The sequence below is a fragment of the Coffea eugenioides genome, chromosome 4, assembly GCF_003713205.1.
Source record: "Coffea eugenioides isolate CCC68of chromosome 4, Ceug_1.0, whole genome shotgun sequence".
Lineage (NCBI taxonomy): Eukaryota > Viridiplantae > Streptophyta > Magnoliopsida > Gentianales > Rubiaceae > Coffea > Coffea eugenioides.
In genome coordinates, this window is record NC_040038.1 from 8236888 (window position 1) to 8251599 (window position 14712).

Here is a 14712-nt window from a genome sequence, read left to right on the forward strand (position 1 = left end):
GGAAAAGTTCCAAAAATTCGATGGACTTCACATGATTTGCCCAAATAAAACCTGGAGTGTTGAACGATTGGACTAGTAACTAGAGGCACAGTTTGGGGCGATTATTAGAGCACTAGCTTCTACCCTTGTTTTGCAATTATATGTCACATGATATGCTCCATGCTATAGTTGGCATCCTCCAATCTTCGCTACCGTCAGAATCAATTAACGACTTGGAATTTTCACTTCCAAGTCAACTGATGGCTGCAGAATAGTCAACTGATGGTTAGCTTCCAGACAACTTGCTGTAGTCTTCCCCCACGTTTGCCACTTTTCCTGGCTCAAAGAATTTTCATCCCTCATAATTTTCTTACAATTTTTTAACAATATGCATGAGTCTTTTCGTGGCTCAAAGAACTTCCAAGCCCTGCTATGGTCAAGTATTTCTTACAATTTTTTAACTTCCTAATTAGCAACTATTTATAAGGTTACATCAGTTTCAATATATTATTTCCCTATTTTGTTGTAGAAGTGGTTCAATGAATCTTCTCATATTGGTTCAATATTAGCTTTCTTGATTCCCAATTACTGGATGTACTTGAAGATTGACATTGGAATCTTTGCATTCTACTAAAGCTTGTCTTTTGCAACCTTATTGTCAGGTGGAGCTATTGCTGGGATATCTCTTGCAGCGCTTGGAGTGTTGTTTTTTGCAGCTTGCTTGTACCTTGTGTTTTACAGAAAGAGGAAGGCACACAAAATATCACCCAAAGATCAATTCAACCGAGCTGCTTCTGGTAGTTCTCTCTCTCTCTCTCTCTAAGATTATGTATTTTCCTTGGTTTTGGACACACATATTTAATATGATTGTTGAGCTTTACATTTGCAGATTTAGGATGCTTTTTGAAATTATTGATGTATTTGTGATTGATTCTGATGGTGCCCTCTGGAAGTTGCTCATGGAAGTATGAAGGGTAGCTTGGGACCTATTTCAACCTGGATTTCCCCATATAAAAAATAAGCTAGTACTTATACCCCAAACTTGAAGTAGAAGCAGAGGAATTTTTCGTGATTTGAAATCAAGGGAAGAGAATTTGCCTATGAAGGCCTATAGATGAACATCTGTTGTTGTTGCAACAAAAGTTTGCACTCACCTTAGTGGAACATATTAGAATAGCAAGATTGCAGTAAAAGAGGGGAATGCTAATATTTTATACGGTTCTGATTTAATTCAAGGAGATAGTGGCATGTTGGTTATGAACCTCAGACCTGATAGCATACGGTTACCTCTGTGCTCCATTGAGTGGAAATATAACCATTAAGATCTCTGATGAGCTATACTTTCTGAGGGCCAATAGGCTTAAATAATAGTTCAGATTCAATCCATATGTCTCTCTCTTGACCTAAATGTTGGAAGGCATTGAGATCATGTTTAAAGTGCATCATTCAGATCACAGGGGTTGAGGTTTGGAAATCATCTTCCGAAGTGTTCTTTGAGTAGCTATTGAGAGTTCAAAATTATGTTGACTCTGCAAAATGGATGTGGTTGTCGTTTGATGGTAAATCTTATTTTTCTCTAAAATAGAAAGATCACGCTGTCCTGATTCCTGAAGTGTTTTAGGCTCGAATCCATATAGGCGTGCTTAACAACTCTCATGAAAATTTTTTTTTGGGGAAAAAAAACTATTTTATTGATATGCAATTCTGCTGTACAATGGAGAAAGAACTCCCACTACATCTGAGATACTCCAGTGATCAACACTATACACAAGTTTGTCTATCTATAGCTACTACTGTAACTATTACATCAGACACTCCATTCACAACTGCCAATGCCCTCGAGGTCGAGGAGTTTTAGACCATGAAACAACCACCATTGGGCCCCTCTAGTGATAGCTCTAAGAACTTGTCCAGTGCTTGCAGCAACATGTTGGAAGACCCTTCTATTCCTTTCCTGCCAAAGATGCCAGACAGTGACAACTAAAGACAGTCTTCTGATCTTTAGCAGCAAAGGAGTCTGAACCACTATGATGACACCACCAATCTAATTCTTGTTCCCAGGACAAGGACCCCTTATATAGCAAGCACAATCTTGGCACTTTGTCCCACACACGCCTGGAGAAGGAACACTTGAAAAATAGATGTTTAACGGATTCATCCTCTTGATCACAAACACATATCTAGGAAGTATATCAGTCACACTCACACCCCACTTGATAAGCCTATCTTTAGTCATCAACTTTTGCTGTATCATCAACCACAGAATAAAGGCGTACTTGGGAACAAAACCTTTTCCCCAAATTAATGAATGCCATTTCACTTTTCTACCTAAAGATTCTTCAAAGCAGATTTAACAGAAAAGACACCTGAACCACATGCAATCCGCTTCAGAAAAGAATACTAACTCTCATGATATGTTAGTGTTCTTAAACTCCAGCAAATGAACTTAATTAATATTAGAAGTGTTATGGTAATGGAAACGTTGAGAAATGAGAAACTGATTGTAAAACGAGGGAAATGCCCTGAAGATTATTCCATCATTATTGTTTTTCTCTTGGAATTAATGAAGTAAACTAAAGTCAATTAAGAAACTCTAAGGCTTGTTATGAAAGAATGAGCTGGTAAGCCTGAATTCTCCATTTATTTGTTGAGCTTTGCTTATTTTTCTTTGATAGTCTTATGATTAACTTAATATTATATCTTTTAGAAGGGGAAATCCAAGCTAACAGACTTAAAGGAGTGTAACAAGAGCATTATACTAGAAAACTCTAAATTCTAGGTCAATTGTAAAGTTATATAGGAAATTGCCCACTCCCCTTACAGCTGTAGTTCTGCCTAGAATTGTCATTTTAGTAAAGTTACTTTTTTGGAGAATTTTCTATTCTCACAGAGAGGTTCAAGTGTGATAAGTCTTTCCACCCTGCTGCAAAGATTTCTTTCTGCAAAATGATAACATAGTTCTTAGAATTATTCCATCAAATTATCTCAAGTAGAGAGATTACTATTCTGGGCTTCTATGATTTAATCTGCTAAAGCCAGAAGTAATTCTAGCCGAACTGTGGAGCTTGCAACCATGATGGAACTTCGTAGTCTGTCCACGGAGACCTCGCATGGATGTTGTGTAATTTGTTACAGCTTTTATTTCTTTATTTTCCATTTGCATGTCACGATCCTATATTGAATAGGGCCAGACGATTTTGGCAACAGTTATCTGATGCAAGTGACATCTAATTTTCTTTTTGAGGTCAGGATGATATACCGTAGTTATATCTTATATTTTATTCCCATGATAAGATATTCATTCTGCTGAATTAGTTTCAATAGTCTTTTACATTTGCTACATAAAAATGGGGAGCATGTAATTCTTATTATTTAAATTCAACAGAATGAAATGTGTACAGTTATTGAATTATGTTCACCAATTCAGAAGCATGTGCGTGTTTTTATTGTTTCTTTCCTGTACAACATTCCCTCTATGCTGGTTGTATGACTCCATTGATCCTCTTCTTCTCTTTGTTGGTTGAAACCCTGAAGATACTGCAGCTAAAGCTCCAGAGTCTATTGATGTTGCTAAAAGGGCTTCTCCAAGCCTTGCTGGAGTAGTTGTTGAGAGATCTTTTGAGTTCTGGTATGAAGAGCTTGCAATATCTACTAAAGATTTCAGTTTGGCGAATAAGATAGGCCAAGGCGGCTTTGGCTCTGTTTATTATGCTGAGCTTAGGGGCGAGGTTTGTTGATCTCTTTCTCTATAAAGCAGCATAAGGAAAGATGAAATTGCTTGCACATATTCTTGTTCTTTCTTAGTTAAAATTCCTTGGTTACTGAATCAGAGTAAGATTTTCACTTGACCTTGAATGGTAAGCTGTATGGGGAATGAGCCACCTTGAATTTGGCAAATGATGGATGGACAGGTTCCCTTGAAGCTCCCCTGGAGGATAATCTGGTTATGTTCATTTGATTTCCCCATAAAAGCAAGTTGATTATATCACAATAAAAAAAAAGGGTAGAGTATGAAATCAGATCTTCTTTTCGCACCAGTTTGCCTTTTTATTTTTTTGCAATTTATTTTTCTTTGCCTTCAAATTTTTGTTATCATGCACATAGGACAGTAGAAGTCAGACCCATGCAAACCACTCTATCTCTAAAAGAGACTAATGGTGGAGCTTTTGATTCCTTGACATGAACTTTTGTTTATTTAAAGAATTCAGGATTTCTTTCTGATACATATCTTTTTAGTAGAAGACAGGCTGAGATCCTATCTCCTTGACTTCCAACTGAAAGGGCTAGCTTCTTTTGTATCAGCCACATCATGCTGAATTTAGTGATGCCTTATTTCCCTAAAATTCACACCCACAGCCCTAGTTGTTACAATATTTTTTTGTTCTTTATTCATGAAATGGCACTCAGTTCATATCTTCTAGTTTGACAATTGACAAGCTTTAAAGAAAGGTCGTGTGGTAGTGATCAGTGAGCAGCTAGTTTCAACAATATGGAGGTTGAACTCCTTAACTAGGTAAGGTCAATGATGATCAGTGACAATTTCTAACTTGGAATCAGCATTTGCTAGCAGATGCCTTATGAGTTGCCCTATCCACCATTAGCATAAATAATTAGGGTAAAACACCTTTGTGTTCCTTGGTTTTCTTGTTAGTTTTAAGCCTTGCAAGATTGGAAAACACCACATAATAGCGGCATGATTTTTGTCCAAACATTCAACGAAGGGCAAACACTTGATTAAGGGAAAAATGGAACGAGAACAGTAATTGAGTGACTAGATGGAACGAGGCCTAGGATGGCGTGGAGTTGAGATGTGGGGAAGTGGGGAAGTGGGGAAAGTGGTGGCTTGGTGATATGGTTCCAGCCACTCGCTGGTGGATGTGGAATAGTGATTTGTTGGAGGCAGGAGATTAGTGTGGGAATGGAGTTCACCTGGCTTTGGGTTGTTTTTATTTGTGACACTTTTCTAGTGTGTTGTTTATTCAGTTCTACAGAGTTGGGGATGGCATTGGGAGAGCAACCAGGTTTTTTTTTCCTTGGAATCGGACAATTGATAGGGAGGAGGGGAGGTAGTAGGCGGATCACGTAGGGTGGAGGAGAGCACACCATAAATAGGTATGATCCGCGAAGCAAGAATCAAGGGCATGAACAATTGTCAGTAACAACCGTTCTGAACGATATAACATTTTTTGAACAAGGTATAACTTTACGTGAACTATTTGTAAAACTTAACAACAGAGACACAATTATATGTGATTCACATAAACAATAACAAAATATCACATCTCTATTGTAAGGATGTACAAGAAGTTTATATAGAATTATAAAACGTTCAAAAAATGTTACATTATTTGGGAACCATTGATAGATCAATCATCCCCGCCCTGCTGCCGTGAAGCAAAACATTTTTTTTTTTTTGCTTCTTTGTTTTATGTCTCCAATGTTTATAGAAGAATAAGCAAGCAAGACGCATTACATGATTTTCTTCTCTTTTAAAAGTGGCCTAATAGATACATTAGCTGAGCCTTAAGATAGGTTGTGGCCTATATAGTGTTTTACCTTAAGTCATCCTAGATTGGCTGTGAGAAGTTACTGACAAGATATTCTGTTGTAACGTGGTCGTTGATTATGACGCTTTTTAACTGTCTAAATTTTGCATAAATTTACTGCAACATGTAAAGAAAGAATGTTAGACCCTTGCCTCCCATCAAATTGCCACTATATGTGACTGTCTTCTATGACTTTTTCCGATAGAGTTTTTACTCTCATTGGCTTCCCTCTCCACCCCAATTAGAATAGATTAGATTATAGGAATGTTACCGTTGCGATAAGAAAAAAAATAAAGAAAGAATGTTAGGGTTTAAACTGGTAATATGAGCACCATGAAATTCTACTTCAGGACTAAACTTTTTTTTTCATGATTGATGCGAACAAGGATCCATATGTTTTTTTGGTTCATACTTGAGTAGCTTTGTCACGTAATTTAGAGAATTCTCGAATTACATTCAACATGTCTCTGAATTACTGAATTGCTACCCTTTTATAGCATTTTATTGTCTGTGGTACGCAATTTAACATCTCATATACCTATTTCTGGTAACCCTTGCCTTATTTTTGTCCATTGTTGTACATGTGCCAAAAAAAAGTTGGTTTTGTTTTCTTATTTTAGGTTTCTTTATGATAGCTGCATGTATTATATTTTTCCTAACACCCAACTCTGGTGCAGAAAGCAGCAATCAAGAAAATGGACTTGAAAGCAAAAAGAGAATTTGTTGCTGAACTTAGGGTTTTAACACATGTACATCATCAGAACCTGGTAATAAACAATCTTATGCTTCTTGGATGTGTTTTTACTTAGCTGTTGATTTTCTTATTTTTACGTGCAGAAATTATACCACTTTCACTCATGTAGTATTTATTTTAACATCCCGTCTATTCTCGATTTGAAAGACTTCAATACCATATGTTTTCTCCGCCTTCAGCATTTTCCAGAGACACTGCATTTAAACGCATGCATCTAATGGATTTCTTTTCCATCATGAACTTTAATGAAGAAGGCAAACAATTCTCTGCAAATTCAGTTATGCGCTTATTTTCTGTTAATAAATCATAAGCAGTAGAAGTACTGCTGTGGACTTTAAGCAAATTTTGATCAAGAGTTTTGTGTATTTTCCTAGTCACAATTAGCTCATTCTAACTAGGAAAATACCCACGACTGTTGGTCTAAATGTTTGCTAAATTATACAGCAGTGGTTCTGTTGCTTATGGTTGATATAAACACACATGCAAACAAGAGTGAAAGCAGAAAAAGCTCACGATCACACTTCAATGAGCCTGATGATTTAGTTAATTATTATGATTCGTAGGTTTTCTCTTTATAATTAAACCTAGTATATATGTCTATAACGCTAAGACATCAGACCTTACTGCAGTCTTGTAATCATGGTATTCGAACAAATCTATTCAATGTGTATCCCTTAGTCAACAAATTTTGACTTAACAGAAAACTTTTACCGCACAAATTAAAATTATTTTATCCAACCCAAAGATTAAAGCATTTTCCACAACTGCCTCCTTAAGCTATTTTCTTGATTGTCTTGCATTCAATGTGTAATGCAATTCACCTATTATTACCTTCTGGTAGCTATTCTGTTTGCATTACATTAATAATTATAATATTACACATAAAATAGTGAGTGCTTAGACAAGCATTATCAACTTTCAGGAAGTTTTATTTAGACAAACAACTATACACACAATGCTGCTAAAACTCATTTAGTATTATCATATCCTTCTGTTAATAATGGACTTAAGAAATTAGAACTTTGTTGTAAGGTCATACCTTAGACATGTGCTATTTTTTATTTGTCTTTTCAATATAAGCTGATACTATTGGTGCTTTTGGCATTTGATACTAATCATTTGGGAGAAAAACAGGTGCGCTTAATTGGATATTGTGTGAAGGGTTCCCTTTTTCTTGTATATGAGTACATTGACAATGGAAACTTGAGCCAGCATCTTCGAGGATCAGGTAAGCTAGCAATTCGTATTTGGAGTCATGATCATTGTTTAAAGATAATTGCCACCATTCTAGCTAATTCTGACACGGTGATTATTATGCAAGAATTCCCAAGGACTTGTTAAGTAGGCTGCATGGTTGGCTCTGTGTTTCTCCTATTTTCATACATGCACTTTCATAGTTGCACTATTTTTCTATGGAGTAGCAAAACCCCAAGGCAGGCCTTTGCCAAGCCGGATCTATCCCAAGTGCACAAGTCTTGAAAAGTTTCTGATTGAAGGGACAAGAAGGGGGAAGGGAATGGGCAGGGGTTAGGTGGGAATGTATCTCTTGTTTTGTCATTGAATCAATTTGTCTGACTGGCATCATTTCCTATGACAAAAAGTCTGTCATATTTACAAATTTTTCCTTAATGTTTTGTCATCTTATTTCATCTGTAAACATCCATGCATTTTTTTAGGTCATTCACTATACGTGAATATCATAAAATAAAGGGCAAATTTCACTTTATCCCCTTGTGGTTTAGCGTTTTTTCACATAACCCCCTTATGGTTTCAAAAGCTATACATAACCCCCTTATGGTTTGGATTAAAGTGTCAAAATAACGGAAATAGTCACTCGTAACGGCGTCACCTAAAATGTCAAAAATACCCTTATGTAAGGTTGAAATTTATGTATTAACCGAGGGGGGTTATGTGTATATTTTGAAAATCATAATGGGGTTATATGGTAAAGTATTAAACCATAAGGGGGTTATATGGTAAAATATAAAAATCATAGGGGGTTAATGTGTCATGTATTTATAAGGGTAATTTCGACATTTTTAGAAGTTCCGGAGTGACTATTTCCGTTACTTTGACACTTTAATCCAAACCATGAGGGGGTTATGTATAGCTTTTGAAACCATAGGGGGGTTATGTAAAAAAAAGGGTAAACCACAGGGGGGTAAAATATAATTTACCCTAAAATAAACTGTACGTCACATTAGAGTTACAAGCATAATCTGCCTTTATTCACATTGCCGCATTTCATTGTGGTTGATGCATTCTTTATGAGCTGGATTTGTACTCAAATTAGTACCTGCATCTTGAGATACAAGTAAGATGTTTTAGGTGTTTAGTGTTTCTTACTGACAAAATCACCTTCTTTTTTTTCTCATGGCACAACCTAATAAACATAAGAAATTAAACAAGTTTCAAAATCAAAGCATGAGGATCAACGAGGAACTGATACAAAAACTTAGGGACCACTAATGTCAATCTATAGTTATTATTCTACATCTTTATAAACTCATTCAGTTCCTTTTACCCGTCCATCTTGTTACTCACAATTTTTGGAATACATCATCAGTTTTTTTTTTAAATTTTTCTAGCGTTCCATATTGGAATCAAAGGTTTGAAGCATGGTTGTGCAGAGACAGTAATTCTTCTTAGCAGTGTGAGTGTTTCTTAAGATATTTGGATTGTTCTAGGGAGCGACACACTGTCATGGTCAAGTAGGGTGCAGATTGCAGTGGATTCAGCAAGAGGTCTTGAGTACATTCATGAGCATACTATTCCTGCCTACATCCACCGTGACATTAAATCAGTAAACATTTTGATAGATAAAGATTTTCGTGCCAAGGTAGTATCACCTGGTCCTCGTTGTATGATGAATCATGTAAAGAATCTCCAAATTTTTGGCTTAAATTGTTTGTTTTGCAGGTTGCAGATTTTGGTTTAGCAAAATTGGTTGAGGTCGGAGGTTCATCTTTGCAATCACATCTTGTGGGTACCTTTGGCTACATGGCACCAGAGTAAGTTTTGATTAGTTAATTTAGTACTACTGTTAACGTAACTGTGTCATTGCTATGTCAATATTAGGTTTTGCAAAGAATTTGTAGTGAAATCTGTTACATAAATGCTTGCAGATAATTTCTTTTTCGAGTTGAAATTCCTTGATCCATCAATTTCTAGATAATTTTAACCAAGTTTGGCGTATATTATGCTAGATTGCAAACTGAACATATTTCACCCTGTTAAATCTATCTCTGGTGTTTCCTTATCCTATGAGTTCCCTTCTTCAGAAGAGTCATCAAAGCCTATAGTGAACAAGGTAACTGTTTGTCAATTCACGTCTTCTCTTGTTTGTTCTACTCTTCCCGGGAATTTCCAGTGCTAAGGAGAATGAGAAAGTTTTGACTTCTTTCTTTGTGTTAGTCATTCCCCAAATGTAGTATCGTTTCAAGGTTTTGTCAGCTCCCGGAGATGTGTGCATGTATTCCTTGTTCTTTCCTGATGTGAAGGAAGAGAACAAGGCTTGGAGTATATTTATAAGCTAGTCAGACGAACACAGAAATATGAAGTCCATTATGTGCTCTAATTCTGATGACTATATATATCTAGTCAGACGAACACAGAGAATTTGTGATGTCCCAATTGCAGGCCAGCATCAACACTTGCCCAAAACCCACTTTGTGCAATATAAACTTTTTTCTGTAACTTGTTCCTCATTTCATCCTTCAAATTAGCTTTAAATACAGTATTCCTCTTCTGAGGACCTTCAAGAACTTTATTTTGATAAACAACTCAGGGAGTTCCTGCACATAACCATTCATAGACGTGTTTCCTTGCTTCAAATAAAGCATCAATTAAAAGTCTAGCAGGACTGCAATCTATATGTCTAGGATTATAGAATCTGCCTTTAGAAACTTCGTGAAGTAAATAGTTCTGATTCCAGAATGATATAGTAGTAAACGTAAGGAACCATTCCTTAGGACAATTGTTATCAGTCCAAACCTGACAACTAATGTTATCTTTGCAAAACATCACAATTAGCTCCGTGTCTGCCACTAGTTGATTATATTTAATGACATGAACTAGTTTCCTATGTTAAATCACCAAGGCACATAAATAAAAACAAACTTCTCCATTATTGTCTAACTAGAAGAGTCCTAGTCCTTCAAGTAAATGTGCTAAAAATACTGGAAGTAGGAAACTGTTTAAAGTGTCTACTTGGGACTTGGGATAGCTTGGGCCTGATCTGATAGATAATTTGTTGGGTTTGAAATTCTCAATTAAACTCATTCGTCAAGCTGGAGAAATTTTTGGCACAAAAGTCTCCTTTTCTTTGGGTTGGTCCCTTGCTGCTTGTGCCTTTAGTTTCCATGACCGAAATTGACTTGGTTTGGAGGACTGTAAAAAAAAAAAAAAAAACTCGTTCTTATTAATGCCATAACAAAAGAATCTTGAAATTCATATGTTCTCTCCTTATGATGCTCTAGACAGGCAGCCCTCGGATCCACTTTTTCAAGTTATGGACAATTAAGGGGAAGTGTATGCAATGTTCCATTATGTGCAGAACATAAGTCTCTGTTTTGGGCTCATACATTTTGCTTTTACTCAGAAAAGTAATTAAAAGTATGGCTTGGTAGCAGCAAAACTTTTTTGTTTATTTTCTTTTTAATGGATTGATTATAACCATTACTTGCTAATTGTCGATATGAAAATGATGCTATATATATCAGATTCAAGCCATATTTAAATTGTTAGACATCAAAAGTGAAAGGGTTCCAGCTTCCTTGTATAGATTTTTTAATATGTCAAGATACAACTTTTGCACCAGTCCTGCCAGTCTGATCTTTGCATTTTTAATACTTATATTGGCTTTTTGTTCTCTATGATGCTTTTCACGTAGAGAAACAATAAGCCCCCCCTTTTTTTTCTCTCTAGAGCAAGCCAGTCACTTTTCATGGATGGAATTCTTGCTGGTTTTATGTGCTGTACATGGCATGAAGCAATAACGGCCTTCATTCTAGTTTTGTGCAGGTATGCCAATTGTGGTACTGTTTCTCCTAAAGTTGATGTCTACGCCTTTGGTGTTATGCTTTATGAACTAATTTCGGCTAAGGCAGCTGTAGTTGATGGATGCTCTACTACTGATACTAAGGGTCTTGTTGGTTTGGTAAGTTTATATGCATAAGGAGGCAAATTCGATTGCCATATGCACCAAAGTTAGATATTAAAAAAAAAAGGGTAAAATACCAAAAAACTCCTTGTGATTTACTAAATGTTTAACTTAACTCCCTCTAGTTTAGAAACCTATACTATAACTCCCTGTGATTTCAACTAATTTGAAAATGGGACGCAAAGCATCTAATCTAATGGTTATATATGAAATGTCAATATTACCCCTATATAAATGAACTCCCTACGGTTGGTCGAATATTCAATTTAACTCCCTCTAATTTGAAAAATTACACTATAACTTCCTGTGATTTTGACTAAATTGAAAATTGAATGAAAAGCATCTTACATATAGTATGGGCAATATTGACATTTCACACACAACCGTTAGATTGGATGCTTTCTGTCCAATCTTCAATTTAGTCAATATGACAGGGAATTATAGTGTAGGTTTCCAAATTAGAAGGAATTAAATTGAATATTTACCAAATCACAGGGAATTCTTTGGTATTTTACCTATAAAAAAAAGTAAGATTCTGTGCTAAACTACATACGACTTATACGATAAGTACAAATTAAATGATACCTGCCCTCTTGTTTTGGGCTAATTGATTGAAATATTGATGCTTCCCAAAATTAGCCGTCAAATGTGGTTCTTGAGCTGGGTGGTATAATTGTATGTCCGTCGCTCCACATACCCGTCGCTCCTACATGGCGCGACGGGCAGCAAAAATTTTTTTTTTAAAGTTCTTCTGGCCGTCGCGCCATGTTGGAGCGACGGTCAGAGGTGTCAGAAATTTCTGACCGTCGCTCCAACATGGCGCGACGGTCGGGAATTTATTTATTTTTTTAAATCCTCTGACCGTTGGTCCAACGTGGCGCGACGGTCAGAAATGTTTTTTTTTAAAAAAAAATCCTCTTCCTCAGTAAAAAAAGAAAATTTTTTGTTAGGGTTACACTTACGGTAAGGGTTAGGGTTAGGGTTTACGTTACAGATAATTTTTTGTCAGAAGATGGATAGAAGGGTCCCTATACGATAGTACCTACAAAACAAATAAATACTAGTCGTTTTATAGCTATTTTAATAGATTAAATTATTAAAACTAATTATCGTATATCAAATAATGAAACGCAAAAAATTCTTCATTTCTACAAATATGTTATTAATATTTTTATACCATTACATTTTATATGAAAATTCAAATATATAAATCGTAATTCATATTATAATTTTTCATTTTTTTATACAATTACGGTTCCTTTAACATTCTGTGTGCATGATACATAATAAAGTTAAAATTAACAAATCATAATAATATTAAGCAATACTTTCATCCATTACGCAATCACTTCAATTTAAATCATATTATTAAATTATTTTTTAAATTTAACAAATCATAACAGTTACGCATGTTATATAACTTAAACTTGATAAAATGGTAAACATTAATTCTTTAAGAATTCCCTAAATCCTTTAACAAATGGATCAAAATTTTTAAATCTAATCTCCTTTAAAATACTTGTTTTTAAAATTTTGTCAAACTAAATGCATTGTTTTAAAACTTTTCATTTTAAATAATTTTTACAGAAAAATTTTTGAGAAATTTCCAAATGAATTGGACAAAGATTTAAAAAAAAACATTTCTAAATCACTGAGTTGAAGGATTTTTTATTAAAACAAATTCTAAATTATCTGTAACGTAAACCCTAACCCTAACCCTTACCGTAAGTGTAACCCTAACAAAAAATTTTCTTTTTTTACTGAGGAAGAGGATTTTTTTTTAAAAAAAACATTTCTGACCGTCGCGCCACGTTGGACCGACGGTCAGAGGATTTTAAAAAAAAAATAAATTCCCGACCGTCGCGCCATGTTGGAGCGATGGTCAGAAATTTCTGACACCTCTGACCGTCGCTCCAACATGGCGCGACGGCCAGAAGAACTTTAAAAAAAAAAATTTTGCTGCCCGTCGCGCCATGTAGGAGCGACGGGCATACAATTATACCACCCAGCTCAAGAACCACATTTGACGGCTAATTTTGGGAAGCATCAATATTTCAATCAATTAGCCCTTGTTTTGAGAGATTTTCACATTTGTATCCGTAAACTCTTCAGAAATTCGGATAGCTTCCAAGACTTTAAATTTACTTAGTGGCTATTTGTTGGCTTGTAAATTTCAGTTTCTGAGGATCTAATAATTTTGTTGCTCATATGACAGTTTGATCAAGTTCCCATACTGCCGGATATAAATGATGATCTCCGCAAACTAGTTGACCCGAGACTTGGGGATAATTACCCAATCGAATCAGTCAGCAAGGTAAAAAGTAGTACATGACGACTTGAGCACTTGTCCTCTTGCAACTGTCTTTAGTTTCTTAAAGAAAACTATTCGGTTAATTGCAGATGTTTCAGCTAGCCAAACTTTGCACGCATAAAAAACCTGAATCAAGGCCGAGCATGAGATCTGTTATCGTTGCATTAATGGCATTATCATCCCCCACAAAGGATTCTAAGATTTTTGTTCCTCATTTAGAAACTGAGATCTTGAAATACGAGTATTCTATGATCAAGTCTATGGAAACTGAAGTTCGGGGATCTGAGACTTTTACAGTTACATCTGTGGAATCTGAGGCTTATACAATAGAAGAAGGAAGTGAGGATTAAATGGTAGTTGACGTGAACGAGATATGTGGCTGTTCAAATTTATTTTTTCATGAAGAAGAAAAATTTTAGAAGTGAAACCAATGACCTACGTTGGTAAAACAACTGCAAAACAATCCTCTCCAGGTCTTGCAACTAATGTCTACAAGATAGAGGTGAGAATGTGCAATCACAATATCAAACTCACATTCATTCATGCCCACTTTTCCCAGGATGCAAGGGAAATAGATTGGAATGACTATATGCCAATGTATTAAAGATGGCTCCAAATGAATACTTTATCCATAGAAGCAAGAAATATTTGCACTGATCAACTGTATTGCTATCTCATTAGAAAAGTTACACTCGTCAACTATTAGCAAATCTCCTACTCTCTCATAAAATGAAGGTATTTATTTCGTTCTATTTCTTGCCAACAAAATTGATTTTATAAACTTTCACGAATGCCCGTTTGGCAAATGAGTGTTTTGGGTGTTTGTCTAAAACTTTACTATAGTTTACTATAGAAGTTGTAGGAAAAGTTTTGAAGTGTGTAAATTTTTGGGTATTTTGAAGTGCATAATTTAAAATTTTTGAGGAGTTTTTTGAAGTTACTGTAGTTAAAGTTATTAAAA

The 14712-nt window shown here is 35.5% G+C and overlaps 1 protein-coding gene across 1 annotated transcript; it reads left to right on the plus strand.

Moving 5' to 3' along the window:
- Window positions 1-363: 363 nt before the first annotated feature.
- Window positions 364-14429, plus strand: LOC113768575 (chitin elicitor receptor kinase 1-like). Its single transcript, XM_027312992.1, has 10 exons — window positions 364-414; window positions 642-776; window positions 3514-3707; window positions 6203-6292; window positions 7414-7507; window positions 8967-9118; window positions 9199-9290; window positions 11302-11437; window positions 13656-13754; window positions 13841-14429. The coding sequence occupies exons 1-10, from the start codon at window positions 372-374 to the stop codon at window positions 14099-14101; spliced, it is 1296 nt and encodes a 431-aa protein (XP_027168793.1). The 5' UTR covers window positions 364-371; the 3' UTR covers window positions 14102-14429.
- The last annotated feature ends 283 nt before the right edge of the window (window positions 14430-14712 follow it).